Source organism: Aquila chrysaetos, chromosome 25, assembly GCF_900496995.4.
Source record: "Aquila chrysaetos chrysaetos chromosome 25, bAquChr1.4, whole genome shotgun sequence".
NCBI classification, from domain to species: Eukaryota; Metazoa; Chordata; class Aves; order Accipitriformes; family Accipitridae; genus Aquila; species Aquila chrysaetos.
In genome coordinates, this window is record NC_044028.1 from 8,570,894 (window position 1) to 8,589,305 (window position 18,412).

Here is an 18,412-nt window from a genome sequence, read left to right on the forward strand (position 1 = left end):
TAAGAATCAGTGTATTTGCTATAAATGAGGTTCACCTACTCTTGATCTTTATATATAAACATTTATATTTATTTTTTAAAAGTCTTGATTGCAAAAATAAGTAACACATTGAGTAAATTGCAATAAAAGAAACATTATTTACACAAGAATTCCAGTACGTTGATATTGACGACTTGACAGGAATAACAATGAAACCCTGCTGAATGCCTTTAAGTGCTATTGTTTTCAAATTTGAAGACCGGCTAAAATTTTTTTACTCAAAATAAGAGTCATGATAAAAGCTCAAAATATCACCGAGAATTAAAATAGGAAATGTTAATAAACAGAAACCAACTTATTCTGGTGAAATCAAGTCTAAACTGACTATGTGTCTCATAGTAGGCCTTCCATGGGGGCAGTTCCAGGGATGCTCAATCTCACCCATATGTGTGACCAGTTTTCTCATTTCCTGCACATTCAGCGCAGTTCCAATCATCACCTGCAAGTAAAAGCAAAAAACCCCAATTATTATTTTCTTCCTCCATAATGACAACCGACACAGATAAGAGCAGTACTTCGGCTACTAGAGCAAATAAATACTGTACAAGGCATTAAAAGCACAAAGACCTACAAAATGAACAGAAGAGCAAATACAGCTAAGTATGTTCGTAAGCGCACTAATCTGAAACAAAATAAAAAACTACCAGGTATTTTTCCCAAGTTACACCAGACAAAAACACAAGGAACAACACAAAGGATATTAGCTGTTGACACTCAATAGTAAATAAACTTCCCCTGTAACATATATAGATACAGCCACCTGTAATACAACAGAAAATACAGTATTTATTTGAAAACAAGCATCAAGTGCTGTACTTACAGACTTTCTGCAAGCTCGAGAAGCAAACATCTGTCTGACCCTGGAGGGCCTACACATGACTCCAGGGCAGTCACTTAACATGAAGATCAGCTCATCTATGTCTTGTGGACCAAAAGTCCAGTTTTTGCTTGTTGGCAGCGATATTAGTTTAACTCTTTGAGTTACAGGAGCTGAAAGATTTGTAGTAATTAATGAAAAAAGAGCATTACAGGAAATTACCACTTCTTGAGAGAAAAATTGAGAAAATACTTTGGTACATTAATATGATGTAACCTGCATATATGCAAACGTTTAGTCTTTTGATGGATGTTATTAACTAACCATAGTGATAACTATGGCAGATATCCTTTCAACATGAACAAAAAAAATTGCCTGTAAACTTGAAAGCAGATAGACCTAATTTCTGACAAACCCTTCAATTTCAAAGAACAAATGGTTTATGAAGCTATTTTGAGGTTATGCAATTACAAAATAATTAAGGATTTTTTGTTGGTAAGAGATTGATAATTAATAACATTTTAGGCAAAAATTGGAGACTCTGGAATGAAGAATATGGAAAAAGTCTGTAGTGACTTCCCAAATAGCAAAGTGGTAACACACAGCACTTTCATTATTCTTGCTGTGTAAGGAAAACAGTAAGGACCTTGCAGGTTAGGCAATGCGCTCAAGAGTACACAGCAAGTCAATGCTAAAGCTGTAAGGAAAACCAAAGAACATTATTTACCAATGGTATCTATTAATTTAAAGTTACTAGATTTATCATTTGCCTGCATCTAACCCTGCTGTGACCTGCAAGTGTACCAGTATAACACATCCAGAAAATACACATCCAGCCACATAATACACATCCAGTCAAACAGTGACTCCAAAGAGTCTTCAGAAACTTCTACAGAAGGCTGGTGAGATACTCTACAATGTTCTGTTAAATAGTGCAAAGAGACCACAGAATCATAAGTGTTAAAAACCAAACAAACCATACACCACAATGCATATTATTTTGAAGTTTCTGATAATCTAGCCAAAGAGATTTTTACATAATAAATGAGATGAAACTGTTGAACTTCTTTTACTTCCAGTAATTCTAGCCCAAACTCACCATTTTCATCTATGACAAAATCAAACCCATTTTTTCTGAATATTTCCACATTTTCAATCAATACAGTTTCATTTACAGCTGTTAAATTGAGATTCTGAGGCCTGAAAGAGAGAGAAAAATATGGTATTGCACAGGCACATAGTGCAGACCACTTAAGTTTCAGAAGCAATGTAGAGATACTAATACAGAGCTCTCTATTAAAACATTTCACTTTGTTAAAAAAACCCCTCACTACTGAACACATCACTTCCAAGTTTACTCTGCACAGTTAAATCGGTTGGGCAGCACTCCTTGTTGCAACAGCAGTCTCCAATATCCTCACTGTATGACCGTGCTTACAAAACTGTGGGTTGCCGTGTAAGCCCACTGTGAAATCTGCTTGACCGCTGACTTACTGCATAGCTACGACTATCTGTGGAATTTATTTTTCATGTGAAAATTATCTCTTTGATACACAGGATATAAAACCAACTTTTGTCTTAGGTGTTTTGAATGTGTGAAATGCTACATAAGTATAATCACAGACATCCTTCTGAAACACTTAATGAAACTTAAAAATTATTATTGTTAAAACACTGAAAATACTTACGCTATCAGCTTCTGACCTTGAAGAACAGTGTGTTGTTGTAACATCTCAAAGTTGTACTTCTCATCAGTAGCATGTTGGTCAATTATGAAAAGATCAGAATTCAACTTTGCTATTATAAACCCTAAATTGAACTGGCCAATGATTTCCATTTTTGCAAACATTTCTTTACTGTATATAGAAAATATAAACAGATTATAAATTACACCTCATCAGTTACCATGCTAGACTGTAAAACTTAAAAACATCTTTTTCTCCCTTGCAGAACACACTTCACGTCAACAACAACAAAAAAAATCTCATTTAAGCAGGATATGAATGTGAAAAAGTACAGTTATCTGCATCTGCCACTGACTGATGAGGTCATTTCTGGCAGAATACAATCCATCATTAAGACAGGAATCATTCAAGATTCTCCCATTTTAAATACAGCCACTGGTGATAATAAAATTAGAAATGGGCAGTATAGCGACAGTCCTACTGAATAACACTGAAGGCAGCATCACAGTTTTGAAGTAAGGCAGCTAACATATTTGCCTTCTTTTCAGAATTAGAAGGCTTTCCTAACACTTTTTTTAATCCAAAATTAACAAGTCATGCACTTTTATTGTCCGGTGACCACCTGAATGGAACTTATTTTCACAGCCATGTGCCACCAAATTTCAAATTCACATTAGGGAGAAATAGGAGTTATGGAGTCTTTTCAGTGCGTTCTCATCCATCATGAAATTTGGTGTTTCTCTGACTACACTGCAAATTACAAGCCTCAACCAAGCCAAATCTATTATGTCTGTGGCCTTTTTAGTGTCTTTTTCCATAGTGCATTTGCACTTAGTTCAAAAGGCTGCTCCGTCAGGTAAAATAACTTGTCAAACAGACATTTTAACGGCGTAAGTTAAATAAAAGATATATCCAAAACTAACAAGTAGATATAAGCCTCTTGCCCATCCCCCAAGACAGGTCTTATATTCTTCCCTAACTATTTGTATTAATTGATGAATACAATATGTTAAGAAGGTGAAAATACCTGATCTCTTTTCTTAATTCATCTTCTGCTACTTTATTTTCTCCAGGACTAATTTTTGCTTTAAATCTTCTGTAATTTTGTGTTTCTGTACTTTTCTGTTGTTGCTGTATTACATTTTTTACCTTTTCTGCCAAGACCTTCATTGAGAATTCAAGTGGCACGGTTTTCTTTTTAACTTCCACCAGTACATCAACACTTGGCATATAGTTCCCAGTATTCTTCACTTCAGGACATTTACCTGCCTTGAAGTCATCTGCTTCACTTCTAAAGCTCCTGCTTTTAAAACATTTTACTCTTGGGGAAGAACTATTGGCTTCTTGAGAAAACTTATTTTGATTAGTCCAGTCATTCACTTGATTTAACTTATGTTCAGCGCCCAAGACCTGAACATCACATTCCAATGATTTCTCACTACATCCAACAGTTTTAAGACATTCATTTTGAAATTGTTCTTCTGAGCTACAGAATTCTTCTTCAGGACGATTAATTACACTTTCTGTACTGACGCAGCTCCCAGCTTCTGGTGTACTACATGCGGCATCTGACTCAGAAGTGCTACAGAATCCAGAATCTGCATTATCTTCTAATTTTCTCAGATATCTGCATGGAATTGACATCTTTGAGTCCATCTTATGACAGCTCTCAGACTCGTTACTCAAGACAGCCTTCTGAGTCTTTACAGTACTCAAAGTGGTATCAAGTGACATTTGTCTAGAGGAGCTGTGCTGCTGTTTTACCTTTTTAGGGCTTTGAAAATTACTCTCTGTCACTTGATGGAGAGAGAACGACTCCCTTAATCTGGCAAGAGTCATTATTCTTTTTCCTTCACCACTTGGATTTTCAGTCTCAGAGTCAGACAGCATTTCTACTTGAGGCTTTTCTGTCTCTTCAGGAAGTGTCGTCTTCAAGTTGCCTGTTAAAACCAGAATAAAGAAGATTTCAAGATTCTAAGTTAACTGGAAACATTAAATGACGTGCTTTGGTAAAGGGAATGAAAAGAGAGGTAGAAAAATAGCAAACTCCTCAAAGGAGCCCTTAAGCTTCAGACAAGCAGTTAACATCTTTAAGAAACTTAACGGTACTTCTGTGAATGAATTTGTAATCTCTTTTTAAACTGGAACAGCAATCAGTCCACTCAGCATGTTTATTTTTATTATTAAAAAACTCTAATGACTGACAATGAAAAGTGAATTGCTCTTACACTTTAATGGTCACTATAAAAGGCCACTGACAAGGTGTTAAGGAGATGACAGAATAGATACTTGTAGTGTATGTAATTTGTAGATTATTAGAGGACTTCAGCCTCACAGACTGTCAGTCTGACACATATTTTACTAAAGATGAATTTAAAATAAGAGTAAGAATCAGGCTACAACTGAGTCTGTCAGTAAAAAAGGAAATTAGAAGTTCTGTTGAAAGCAATGAGGAGGATGCGGTGGTGTTAACCCAGAAAAGCAAATTTGAAAGATTATACAGTCACAAGAGAATCAGCAATTTCTGTAGTTATCATAAAAGAATAAAAATTCAACAAACTTATAAATGAAATCTGAAATTTGAGTACGAGACCTTAACCATTCTTTCTCAAGGACATTTAAACAAAGGAAACAACAGATCTCTTCCAATATCTTGGGAGAAATCTTTTTCAAGCATTATCAATTAATTTTGTTTTAATTTTTTCCCCTCATAGAGTTGACTGTAAATCATGTTGTGCTGGCATGCGTAATTTCCATAACAATCACTTAGTAACTTAGAGTCCTCCTTTATTATATGTCAATAATCTTTCAATGTAAGCAATACATGAAAAATCTGCCCTGAACGGTATATCAGTTTGCAGCCAGATATTTTCTTCCATTTCTTCTTTGAGTTTTTAAAAACACATTTTTCCATTTTCAATTCTCTACCATATATCAAACACAAAACTTTCACATTTTGTGTCCTACCTGCAATGTCCAAAAGTTTGTGATTGACATTCAGTTTGTTAACATCACTACCAAACATCTCCATCAGAGAAGTTTTTAAAATTGCTAATAAAAGCTTTTCCTCCTGAAGTAAAATTTGCCTTTTGTCTGGAGTTACATTGATGTCAACACACTCTAAAGAAAAAAGAAAAACCAACAACATTATAGGTGAAAAATAAAAAAAAATTTCCACCCTTGGATCAAAGTTTTCTGCCCTTTCACCCCCCATTTTTATTTCACAGGACTAAAACCAAACCTACAGTTAACATTCACAGTATGTCTGCAAATTAAACTTTCAACTGTCTCAACACTCCAGCAAATAAAACAGAAGCTAATTCTGTGCAATAACATGATACAAGTTTTCTTGTTTTTAAGCTAACCAAAAGATAGCCTTTTTCTCATTACTTGAGGTTAAGAAGTTACTTCTGAGTACAAAAAAAGTGGAGGGGAAAAAAGTGGAACCACAGCTAGACCCTATCTCTCCCTCACCAACTGTAGATCAAAAAAAGGCCACAGTACAGGAAGTCATACAGATAAAAATTACAATATTCTCTATATAAATACAATTTATTCCTCAATGAAGTTATAGCCTTTACTGAAGTTACTGAAAATTACTTGTAACTTACCAGAATCTACACAAATGTTAAGGACAACAAATGGATACTGGTGTTTATTGTATAAGTGATAAACTTCATTCACAAGCTTGACAACCTGCAGAGAAGGTGAAAAAACAATAAATGTCAATACCATTATCTTCTATTTCCCACCAGTATGTGTTATTCAACCCCCTTCAAAACAACTAATATACTAAATCATATCTTGGATGATCGAGCTTTTCTTCACACAGATAGATACAATGAAGACAAAAACTTGAGACACAGGAAATTGCAGCATCAAGCCACAAATATATGCATCAGCTACTAATTCAGTGGTTTTCAGAGGATATTGAACAAGTCAGCACTGGTGATGTTAGAAAAATAACAACCTCACCTTTGCTGGATCACATGGACGTTGGTTGATAAAGAAAAACTGTCTGTCTGTTGTACTCCTCCCAACACCATGATCACAACGAGAAATGAAGCCTGTAATACTGTTCATTAATAATAATATAACAGTAAGGTAAAATGGAGGAGCAAAGCAAAAATAATTTTTCTGACTCTGAGCATATTTAATGGAAGAGTATTTTATAAGGGGCTAAAAGAAACACTATTATACAGCATCAGTAAATACATGTATGTATTTCCTCTCCCAATTCCTTATCTGACAAAGGCTAGATGTTCAGTGCCAAAAAGGCATCAGACAATTGAAAAAGTAGCTCACTCTGATTTCAGAAGAGGTGGCATTTGTAAGTTTTCTGCTCTGAAGGCAGAAGAAGAGAGGTCAGTTGTGAACTGTCATTGGTCAGATATTGATGCGTTTGCCAATCTCATGTGTAGTGAGAGATAAAAAATGTACACTTTCTTAAAGTGAAGGGTTATTTATTTACACAAACTGATTCACATTCATCTTATATCATTTCTCAGTAACACTACTGAAGAAATACCGGTATAAACAATGGATACAATTCATCTGTCCAATTACTCAGAGCACTGACAAAGGTGACATTCAGCAGAAGATTACAGTAATATATAACTAACTAGGACACAAGAAATAGTAGTTTTGCTCTTCCCACTCATCATGAACTTTTTAAATCAAGTGATGGTCTTTCCCAAACTGTATACTAATATCTACTATGCTGTTCTTAGTTATTTTTAATACTATTAACAACCACACTTTTTTTTTTTTTTTTTTTTTTTTTTTTTTTTTACATTTTGGGTTATGGTAAAATGCCACTGGCAACAGTGGTTTGTACTTTTCTAATTACCTGTAAAGATTTTGTGGCATGTCAGTAGTGTTGAGTCCGTATTCTTCACAAACAGCTTCATTAGGAGGTAGCTGAACAAAAGGAAGGAGGCTCTGTAACTAAAAAAAACCAAAAAAACAAAAAAAAAAACAAAACAGAAGGGAGTGAAACATTAAACTTGTATAGATTTTTTCCTTTTATTTTATTGTTGTTGGCCTTATAATCTATTTGATAAAATGGTGGGTTTTTTCAAGTTTGCTGACCAAGTCAAATACTTAAAATACCCAAACCTACTAGAAGACAGTAGCACTGCTTACTGAGAAACAGAAACAATGCCTTAATGAATGGCTGTTCTCATCTTTTGATACCACTACTTTTGCCTTAGTTATTTCACAGCCCCTTACTTTAAAATGTACACAAAACAACAAAATGATTGACACAATTTGGACTCTCCAGCTACATACATATGACCTAATCAAGTTCTATGCAAAAACAAAAGGCAAAAAGAATAATAGAAGTTTCTTTTGAAAGAAGATGTTATTTGAATCACAAGCTGCCTAAGTACAGGTATGTTTATCACAAACATTTTCCCAGCCATGCCACTATTATTTTTCTGTCATTAGAGCATCTTCTACTGGTTTTACATTTAAATATTTGATATTATATATGCAGGCTATAAACTAAAGATTCTATTCAGATGTGCTGGTCTTGGCTGGGATGGAGTTAATTTTCTTCACAGTAGCTAGTATGGGGTTATGTTTTGGATCTGTGCTGAAAACAGTGTTGATAACACAGGGATGCTTTAGTTACTGCTGAGCAGTGCTCACACAGAGCCAAGGCCTTTTCTGCTCCTCACCCCAGCCCACCAGCAAGTAGGCTGGGGGGGCACAAGGAGTTGGGAGGGGACACAGCTGGAACAGCTGACCCAAACTGGCCAAAGGGATATTCCAGAGCATACAATGTCATGCTCAGCATATAGAAGAAGGAAAGGGGGGACGTTCGGAGCCATGGTGTTTGTCTTCCCAAGTAACCGTTACGTGTGATGGAGCCCTGCTTTCCTGGAGATGGCTGAACACCTGCCTGCCAACGGGAAGTGGTGAATGAATTCCTTGTTTTGCTTTGCTTGAGCGTGTGGCTTTTGCTTTACCTACTAAACTGTCTTTATTGCAGCCCATGAGTTTTCTCACTTTTACTGTTCTGATTCTCTCCTCCATCCCACTGTAAGGGAGGTGAGTGAGCAGCTGCATGGTGCTTAGTTGCTAGCTGGGGTTAAGCCACCACCTCAGACAACACTGAATTTTTAGCTATGCTTGTTGCTATGTGGCAAGACAAAGTTCCATCTTTCATCTAGTCTTTCAGCCACAGCATGAACAGGCTTTGAAATCTCTGTATGGGCACTGTGAAGGGAGGAAGAGCTTATCAACAACTAGCAGCTGTCAACCACTCAATATTCCTGATGGTTGTAATATACGGTTGTAGGAAGGATGTTTTTATGCTTTTTTTCATCTTTGCTTTCTTCTAGAGGATAACAACTATTTTTGTAGCTATTATTTAGAAAGCGTCACAGTCCATACCTCTACAAGGGCTGACTGCAATCCCATTAACGGTTAAACTCTAGGTTAACCAGAACACTAATGAAACTTAGTTTCACAGGAAGAGGTTGAAAAAGCTAGAAACACCTCAGTTTTCTGTTCCCCAATTAGACTTTCACAACACAACATTTTTATGATTTTTTTTAAATGGCTTGTTCTTGTGACATACAGACCTTGGTGCCCATACTGTTTTTTGAAAGCACAAACCTCCAGAGGCTTGCTGGCATAACAGCTCATAAACTGGCTTCAGAGAGATATTAAGCAGTAACGCTTTCTCCTAAATAATTTCCTTCAAAACATCTCTAAGCAGATTTAGAAACTTCAAGGGAATCCGTGGAGGCTGAACTGTTTCTCCTTTTTCAACCTGTCGGTTGTGCTAGAAGCCAGCACATGCTCCATCCTCTTACGGTTTTTAAAGGTTTCCTATACCCCCTCTATTTATTAGATACTAAAAATCTCTCTATTCAGCTATATTATCTTTCTTTTCAATAAGAAAAGTAATACCTGTTTTTGCCCAAACACTGCTCCAATATTTTCCTTTAAACTAGGACTTCCAGTAGTTGATACCACAGAGCTTTTTTTCCCTTGGCCAACTTGATTAGTGCAGTTAATCCGCACTCCTTTTGAAACAATACAGTATGCCTGCAATACCTGGACCATTTTTGCATATTCCTATTAAAGAAAAAAGAAAGTTCACATTTATATGAAATGTCTCTTTTTAAAACAAAAAATTATAAACAAAACATTCAATATTTGCAGATAACACAAAAAGGGGGTGGTGGTAATATTTTTTTAAATCTTTACAAAGTAAATTAAAAAAAAAAAAAAAAAAAGTGAAAAATAGTGTCCTTAAAAACAAACTGCATGTTTACAAGATTGATATTTAGACATAACACAGCAGTCCCTGATTTTAAAATACACAACAGTGATCATGATATTGGTTCTTTTCAAAATCTGAAAGTCTGAGAATGTACCTCTAAAACCAACCATTGCAAAACAGAAGAGCAAAGCATACAGGAAGACTGTTTTCTTATTTGATGAAGATATAAGACAGGCACAAAACAGTCTGACATAATCAATGTATTCTACAGAGAATGGAGTATCATTCAGGAGTGCATAAATTCTGGGGTATGACACTCCTTTGAATTAATAATTTCTGATCTAACCTACCTTTTTAATGTTTCTTTGAAATTCCTTATGCCGCACCGGCAAAGTATAAAATAACTGCTGTATGTTAACAGTTGTTCCTTGTTGTCGTGGAAAAGGAGTTTTCTGAGTAATTTTACCATTGTGATCAAATACCAAACGAGTCCCAACCTTTGCAGACTTATGACAGGTAAAAATGGTAACATCACTAATGGAGGGAAAGAGGCAACAGAATTACTTACAGCACTGCATTTTCTTATCCATTCCTCGTGGCCTAATCAGGCATATAAACTACATCAATACTATTAATTTAATTAAAATTAACTCTTCACCACAAACAACTAAAAACATACCTGAAGAGTAGTGTAACATTTTCCTAGCTACAACACAAACATTTTTATTTGTATCCCTTTCATTCTTCTCCTATAAAATGCAATGTTAAAGTCTGGTTTTGTCGCACACTACATTCCTCATACTAATACCTAACACCTGAATATTCCTGACGCACAGAACCGTGTACAAAAGCCGTGCCATTTCAAATGTATAGTTTGTCTGGGAGGAGTTTAAATACAGTTTTAACGAGTTACAGCCTAGCAAACACAGCACTTAGATATAATAGTGCTTCACGTCAGAGGATCAAACACTTATGCAAACAGACAGTTCCATCCTGCAAAGATTTGCATACTTAAGTAACGCTACATTTTATACATAAAAGGACAAATCAGACACTTAGAATCATAGAATAATTTCACATGCTTAGAATCATAGAATAAATCTGGATGGAAAGGACTCAGGAAGTCATGCAAACTACTGCTCAAAATTGACCTAACATTAAGGAACTAGAAGTTTCCAAAGCCTCATTTTATCAATAATGGTAAACTGAAAAGTTGGTTTCGGTTATTTTGGTGCATATAGTAACTTTCAACTAATAAGAAGTTTAATATTAAATACCTTAATGCACACAGTGAACTCAGAGCTTCACCTCGAAACCCAAATGTTTCAACATGTATTAGATCAGAAAAATCTTGTATCTTTGATGTATAATGTTTCAGAGCTGGAAAAAGATATTTAAAATATATATTTCACTTTAAAGTGACACTGGTCTATGCAAATAGATTTTTGCATGCATATCAAGAAGCAAAAAACCTTCTGTATTAGTCATTGTATTTTACACAGTTATTAGAGACAGAATAATTAAATACCTAATGTTTCCTTTCTCCTTTTCCTATAAGCAAGATCTCTTTAAAATCCTTAGATACACCCGTTAGTCCATACTTACACCCAAAATTCACACAGCATTATTGGTATACACATTACAAGATGCCTTGGAGCAGTACACAGTACCTGCCTCTGCTACTGATGTACCCGTCCCAGATTTAGCCCTGCAAGAAAATGACTGCAGCGCTGTGCTGTGCGTGGTATATAGTGGACAGGTATAAGCCTATTACACTACAACCACAGCTGAGGAGGACTCAATCTACACAATCAGTGCAGCACTAGTCAGCAGGTAACTAACTGAGTTAGTAGCAGCACTCCTGAACTTTCACTGTCCTGCAACAGTACGAGAAAGAGTTTCTGATGTACCATATACACATACTGTGAACACACAAAGTTACTGAGTAATAACCTACGGTGAAAGCGATCCCTACTCATTATATGAAAAAAAAAAAAGTGGGTATTTCTGTGGCAATGGCTAGTTACATTTATCATATAGTATTGTTTCTGCTCTCATTTCTGCAATTTAAAATTAGCAAATGGAAAATCTGACAGTTGGGCATGCAATGTCAGTTCACTTTCAGCAAATATTCAGGGTTATAATTCACCTCTCAAAAGCAGTCACTTTCACAAAGCTTGACTCCGTCAACAGTGACTGATGACTCAACACGAATGAGTCTAAATGAACATTTATAGGAGTTTCTCTTCTATAATTATTTCTGTTCTTTGTTGCACTTAAATAAGCAGTCAAATCAAAGACTACTGCTGAGCTACAAAAACTATAACCACAACAGCACTACAGAAGTCCAGCCTAGTTTTGCCCAAGTCTTGCAGGTCATGCATTACGTAAAAGCCAAGTATCTGACAGAAATGATTAAACTTTGGAAATATGTTCAAAAAAAAAAAAAGCTTTCTCACTGAAAATATGCTTTCAAAATGTCCAAATATAAATTATGAAATAGGTTCAACTTACTCAAGCCTTCAAAGTTTTCCGCATCCACTCCATCTCCATTATCTGAAACCTCTATCAGTTCTGCTCCGTGATCTTTAAGTTTTATATCTACAAAATTGAGTAATAAAGTCTTTTAATTCTGTACATTCATACACAGTATTCAGCATTAATTTTGTCCTACAAAGTGACTTTACCAGATAACAGTTTCCTATGTCAAGTTTGAACAACAAAAAAATCCTCATAGCTGTCAAAAGTTAGGGCAATCTAACGCAAACCAGTCTGTACTTGCAGACAGTTGATCTTCATTGCACTTTCGCCTGAACAGTTATAAGAGCTATCATCCTGGCAACTCTGGAAACTGCAACCCTGCCTTGAGCATCTGCTAGCTTGAGGCCACCAGCTAGCAGAGCCTAATCACCACTGCTGTATAGGCCACGTACCTTATTTGGCAAAAAGGGCTACAAATAAAGTAACCGACAAAATCACATGCTTCTAGGAGCCCAGCTGGAGCCTGGCAATCAAAATGCTTTATTTATCCGCAATGTAAAATCACTGCAAAGATGCTTGACCGAAATAGAAAGTATTTGCACAGATTTGTTAAAACGCACTCTGTTTTAACAGAGGAAAAAGAAGTACTTCAGAAGTCTATGAAATTTTAGGAAACTACGTTGAAAAGGTTACCGATGTTGGTAGCTCCAGCATCCAGGCTGTTTTCCACCAACTCTTTCACGGCAGTACCAAGATTCAGCACAACCTGTCCGGAACAGATCCGATGAACGGACTTACGGTCGATGGGCTTGATGGCTTTGGCAGGCTGCAGGCTTGAAAGAGAGGAGGGACAGGAAAAAACATGGTAGTGCAAAGCGGCCGGTCAAGGCTCGCCGCGCCGCGCCTCGCTCGTCCGCTCCTCTCAAGCGAAGGCAACCGGCACCCACGGGCGAGGCGAGGGGGGAAAACACCGATACCCCGGGCGGCCGCATCCAATTGCGGAGCGTCCGAGAAGCCCCACAGGCCTCCCCGAGCAAGCCGGGAGGGGAGGCGGGAACAGAGAAGCCAGCGGCGGCCGAGGAGGCCGCGACCGCGCCAGCGGCCAGGGCACGGCCCACCGCGGGGGAGCGAGGCCCCGAGCCTCCTGTGAGGAGAGGCGGCCCGGGAGGGCAGGAGAGGGAAGACGGGAGAAGAGGGGTGCGACCCGCACCGCCGCGGGCCGGGCCAGGCCCCGCTCCAGCCCGCCGCAGGGCAGGCGCTCACCCGGGCGCCGCCGCCTCCATCGGGACCCAGCGGGCCGTGCCGTCCTCGCCTCAGGATCCCCGCCCCGCAGGCTCCGCCCCCGCTCACTCATTGGCCGCTGGAGAAAAGAGCCCGCCAGTGTCAAGCAAAATTCCAACTCCCTTGGCACCAACTGGTCAATGGGGCTACCCAGTCAGAGCCGGCAGCTGCACCTTTTGCCCTATGGAGACTCGCTTAACGCTGGCCAATAGAAAGAAGCCAAGGAGGCGGTGCGGCAGCCGCCAGCGCGCATTGGGTCGCGGGTGAGTCAGTAAGACGCCGTGCTCCCGTCTGGCCCAATGGGTGCAGCGGGCGGGCGGGCCCGCCGGCGGGCCGGGAGCGGGTGCGCTGTGCGGGCGGCTGCCGCCATGCCCATGTACAAGGTGAGGCCCTTCCACAGGGTCGGCGGGGAGGTGCTGGCGGAGCAGCTGCCCACCTGCATGTACCGCCTGCCCAACCTCCACCGCCTCCCCTCGACCGCCGCGTCGCCGCCGCCGCCGCCGCTGCCGCAGGTAGGAGCGAGGGGGCAGCGGGTGGGCCCGCCCCGCCTGGCCGGCCGCGGGCCGGGGGGGAAGGCCTGCTCAGGCCGCGGCCCGCAGTGCTCGGCCCCGGGCCCCGGGCGGCGGGCCGGCGCCTGGGGCCGCGCTGGCGGGGAGCCTGGCGGGGCCCTCTGGGGCCGCGCTGGGCCGGTGTTCAGCTGCGGGCGGGGCCCGTGCTTTCGGTGACCGTGTCCCGGCAGGCCTTGTCCCTTCCTGCTGCATCGTCACTCTCTTGGCTCGGGTCTGCTTTCTTCTCTGCTGTTGAGATAGGAACTAGCCAGCTACACACCCTCTATTTTTAGTCTCAGTTCCTTCTTTCTTAAATCAGGCAAAAACGCGAAATGTTAGCTTGCGTTAATCTAGTTGACTTCAGCCTCTCCCCAGTGTCAGGAAGGCTTTGAGTTCTTCTAGGCTGCTCGTGGCCGTTTTTAGCTCGATGCCATCACATCTTTTCAGTGAGTACTTGCTTTCCTCACCCAGGTTGCTGGTGGAGATCCTTGAGTAGGAGCAGACTTGGGGCAGAACTTCACAGGAGTGCCTGCTAAGATGCCCTCCCGTTGCAACAGCAAAGTATTAACGACCAGTCTCCTCTGAGAGTGATTTTTATTTCACGGAATTGCGTACTAGCCAAATAATGGTCACTTAAGGGGCATTTCCATGTCTTGTCTTTGAGAATATTGTGTAAGTGGGTATCAAGATTTCACTTGGATACTTTGCCTGTTATCTCTTTATCCATGAGACTGAAAGAAGGAAGTTTGGTCAATAAGCTGGGTTTTGTTAATCCTTATTCAGGATGCTTAGAATTGGATTATTTGTATAAAGATTTTTCTTTAATATTATTGTAAGTTTGTAGACTTAAAACCTCCCACAGGAATATATTTTTCATCTTTTAAAAGAAGTAGCATTGTAACATAAGAGACTTGCAAGATATTTGAGATAACAGAAAGATGCATTGGGATTAACATGTAACAAAGCCTATGGTCTTTTTTTCTCTATACTTTATATTCTCTGAAACAAAGAATGGCTACAAAGAGTGATTTCGTATCGTACACCATCCATCTAAACCTGCAGGTTTTTTTACTTTTATTAAGTACCTGAATTGTCAAAAAGTTTCCTTGTTTGGCAGCCTCAACACAAACTCTTATCAGTCTGCTCTTCTGGGCTGAAGAGAATCCTGACAAGCTGACTTTGGTTTTTCAGGTCTTAATACAGCACTTCACTGCCAATTTGAAGTTTCTGTGGTTGTGGTCTGATTCTTAACCATGTTACGGAGGTTGCTGTAGCTAGTGGTTTAAAAAAGAAAAAGTTAAGCAGGAAGATTTCGGAGATTTGATTAAATAACCCATCTCTCACCACATTCATACAGACAAAAGAAGAGAGACAACTAATAGACATAAGATCATGACATTCCATGATGTTCTGGTTATTTGAATGTGTTTAAAGTTCTTCAAAACTTACTGTCAAGTGAGCTGCAGATGACTGTGACACTGCACTGAGTGACCATTTATGTGACCTTGTTTTTTCATCCTCTATAGGAAGAGGTTGACCCGTCACTTCAAGCACTTGAATCCCGCCAGGAGGAGATTCTAAAACGCTTGTATGAACTGAAGAGTGCTGTCGATGGTCTCTCAAAGATGATACAAACCCCAGATGCTGACTTTGATGTAACTAATATCATTCAAACTGATGAATGTTCTCCTTTGACAACAAATGGAGCAGATTTAGATTTGATGCTTGGAAAGGTAAGTTTACTTGAGCATATATGTTGATAGGTACTTTCTTTGCTCTCAGATTTTCAGGGTTGGAAGGGCAGCATTAAAATCTGGGACACTCAGAACTCAATATTCAAGTCTTATATCCTTACAAATAACCTACAACTGCCATTTTGTTTTGGGCAGTGTCCTGGTTTCGGCTGCAATAGAGTTAATTTTCTTCCTAGTAGCTGGTACAGTGCTATGTTTTGAGTTCAGTATGAGAAGAATGTTGGTAACACACTGATGTTTTCAGTTGTTGCTAAGTAGTGTTTAGACTAAGTCAAGGATTTTTCAGCTTCTCATGCCCAGCCAGCGAGAAAGCTGGAGGGGCACAAGAAGTTGGGAGGGGACACAGCCAGGACAGCTGACCCAAACTGGCCAAAGGGATATTCCATACCATGTGATGTCATGCCCAGTATATAAACTGGGGGGAGTTGGCCTGGGCAGGGATCGCTGCTTGGGAACTAACTGGGCATCGGTCAGCAAGTGGTGAGCAATTGCATTGTGCATCCCTTGTTTTGTATATTCCAATCCTTTTATTATTATTGTCATTTTATTATTGTTGTTGTTGTTATTTTCTTCCTTTCTGTCCTATTAAACTGTTCTTATCTTAACCCACAAGTTTTACCTTTTTTCCTTCCAATTCTCTTCCCCATCCCACTGGGTGGGGCGTGAATGAGCAAGTGGCTGCATGGTGCCGAGTTGCTGGCTGGGGTTAAACTACGACAGGCATCCAGATTATAGATACAAACATTTATAAATACTAAATGCTATATATTCTCATTTGGATGTAATTCCAAGCTAGAATAGTTAATTTTGAAATTATGACAGTTGGTTTCTTGTTTGTTACCAACTGGAAACTTTAACTTTGCTTTCAGATTGGACTAGAATTTACCTCAGTCATGTTCTTGAATTATATGTTGTGGAAGGAAGATGTTTAAATGCTTAAACAAATTTTAAATGTCTGAAGTTGAATTGATTTATTTGAATATCATTAGAATTTCAGATATACACATGCATGACTATGTACATTTTGGTGTCAAATGAAGACTCCACTACTTGAAAGTCTGATCTGGAATGTGTCTTACCTGCTGAATGTTTTACTTTCCATTCAGGATTATGGTGCCCTGAAAGATATTGTAATCAACGCAAATCCTTCTCTACCTCCGCTGTCATTATTAGTACTACACAGCCTGCTTTGTGAACGCTATAAAATATTATCAGCTGTTCACACACATTCATCAGTGAAAAGCGTGCCAGAAAACCTCTTGAAATGCTTCGGAGAGCAGACTAAGAAGCAACCACGTCACGAATATCAGTTGGGCTTTACTCTTATTTGGAAGGATGGTAAGAATGAAGTTATCTTGTAGATCAGTATTTTACAATAGGTGAGAAAATGAAACTTGTGCTATAAAACTGTGACAACAGATGCTTTGTGCTGACACACAATGGATATGTACTGCAGATACTGTTTTTGCTCTCTTTATAGCTGTGAATGATGATGGGGACAGAGGGGGAAGATGCTTGTTTGTGGTTACTGCTATTAAAATACGTGTGGCACTTACATGGTTGTTTGTATCCTGTTTTATAGAAGTGTTTTTCAGTTTCTACAAATAAGTTAGCTAGAATAGAAATGAGGTGAGAGATGGGGCTGAAGTTTGCAAAAAGTGGTCTCTTTATCCCAGGTTCCCACCTTAGTCTAAGTATTTACACTAAGAAAACTGAAAACTGTTCATCAGGTTAATGAAGTTAACAGTGTTGCTGGCATCACAAACAAAATATGTCATAGAATTACCATCACATTTAACTTCTCTACCATGTGGTATTCACTTTTTTTTCTTTTCTTTTCTTAATTTCAGTTCCAAAACCCCAGATGAAGTTTAGCATTCAAACAATGTGCCCTATTGAAGGAGAGGGGAACATCGCTAGATTTCTCTTTTCCCTGTTTGGCCAGAAGTACAATGCAGTTACTTCAACTCTGATTGACAGCTGGGTTGATACAGCCATCTTCCAGCTAAAAGAAGGTAGCAGTAAGGAAAAAGGAGCAGTCTTGCGCTCTATGAATGCTGCCCTAGGCAAGACACCGTGGTTGGTGGGAAATGAACTCACCGTAGCAGACATTGTTGCGTGGTGTGCACTTCAGCAGACAGGTAGCGCAAATGCCGCCCCAGCCAACGTTCAAAAATGGATGAAGTCGTGTGAGAACTTGGCACCTTTCACTTCTGTTATGAAGCTACTAAAATAAGCCTGTACTCTTCATAATGGTGTTATTTTAATCTTACTCCACCTCATGCCTGCTGTAGTGGTTTGAGTCCTTTCTGAGATGTATTCAAAGTACTACAGTTGGACAGAATTCTCAAGTCAATAAAAACATGACAACTACCTTTTGGGTGTGACCTTCCTTTTTTGTAACTGAAGCATAACACGTATGTTTGTTTAATGATTATAAGGTATCTAAAGTAGTCCTATGTAAATACAGGCTGCACTTTTCCTTTTTCCTTCTATTTTTCCCTGTAACCCAAATGCTTATTTACACAAGTTAGCCTCAGTACAATTTAAGTGCAACATGAATCCTT

General features: G+C 39.1%; 2 protein-coding genes across 5 annotated transcripts; one reads left to right on the forward strand and one right to left on the reverse strand.

The window, feature by feature from the left end:
- Nucleotides 1–47: 47 nt before the first annotated feature.
- Nucleotides 48–13,622, reverse strand: PMS2 (PMS1 homolog 2, mismatch repair system component). Its single transcript, XM_030001535.1, has 15 exons — nucleotides 13,526–13,622; nucleotides 12,956–13,095; nucleotides 12,296–12,382; nucleotides 11,059–11,161; nucleotides 10,132–10,315; nucleotides 9,466–9,633; nucleotides 7,391–7,488; nucleotides 6,517–6,616; nucleotides 6,153–6,237; nucleotides 5,509–5,661; nucleotides 3,569–4,481; nucleotides 2,545–2,712; nucleotides 1,956–2,056; nucleotides 860–1,029; nucleotides 48–478 (listed from the first exon to the last, which is right to left on the reverse strand). Exons 1-15 carry the CDS (start codon nucleotides 13,543–13,545, stop codon nucleotides 335–337), a joined length of 2,634 nt encoding a protein of 877 aa, XP_029857395.1. The 5' UTR covers nucleotides 13,546–13,622; the 3' UTR covers nucleotides 48–334.
- Nucleotides 13,623–13,848: 226 nt separating this feature from the next.
- On the forward strand, nucleotides 13,849–18,218 carry AIMP2 (aminoacyl tRNA synthetase complex interacting multifunctional protein 2). Of its 4 annotated transcripts, none has more exons than XM_030001907.2 (4): nucleotides 13,849–14,044; nucleotides 15,616–15,824; nucleotides 16,952–17,183; nucleotides 17,696–18,218. In XM_030001907.2, exons 1-4 carry the CDS (start codon nucleotides 13,912–13,914, stop codon nucleotides 18,079–18,081), a joined length of 960 nt encoding a protein of 319 aa, XP_029857767.1. In that variant the 5' UTR covers nucleotides 13,849–13,911; the 3' UTR covers nucleotides 18,082–18,218. The 4 variants fall into 4 exon arrangements, with proteins under 4 accessions (XP_029857767.1, XP_029857768.1, XP_029857769.1 ...); XM_030001908.2 differs by having other exon boundaries at nucleotides 13,849–14,038; XM_030001909.2 differs by having other exon boundaries at nucleotides 13,849–14,035.
- The last annotated feature ends 194 nt before the right edge of the window (nucleotides 18,219–18,412 follow it).

Coding starts and splice junctions, on each gene's coding strand:
- PMS2 (XM_030001535.1), bottom strand. CDS start 13,545: ATGGAGGCGGCGGCGCCCGG. Junction 13,096..13,525: donor ATGGAGGCGGCGGCGCCCGG/GTGAGCGCCTGC, acceptor CTCTCTTTCAAG/CCTGCAGCCTGCCAAAGCCA. Junction 11,162..12,295: donor GGAAAACTTTGAAGGCTTGA/GTAAGTTGAACC, acceptor ATCTTTTTCCAG/CTCTGAAACATTATACATCA.
- AIMP2 (XM_030001906.2), top strand. CDS start 13,912: ATGCCCATGTACAAGGTGAGGCCCTTCCACAGGGTCGGCGGGGAGGTG. Junction 14,056..15,617: donor CGCCGCCGCCGCTGCCGCAG/GTAGGAGCGAGG, acceptor CATCCTCTATAG/GAAGAGGTTGACCCGTCACT. Junction 17,184..17,695: donor TACTCTTATTTGGAAGGATG/GTAAGAATGAAG, acceptor TCTTAATTTCAG/TTCCAAAACCCCAGATGAAG.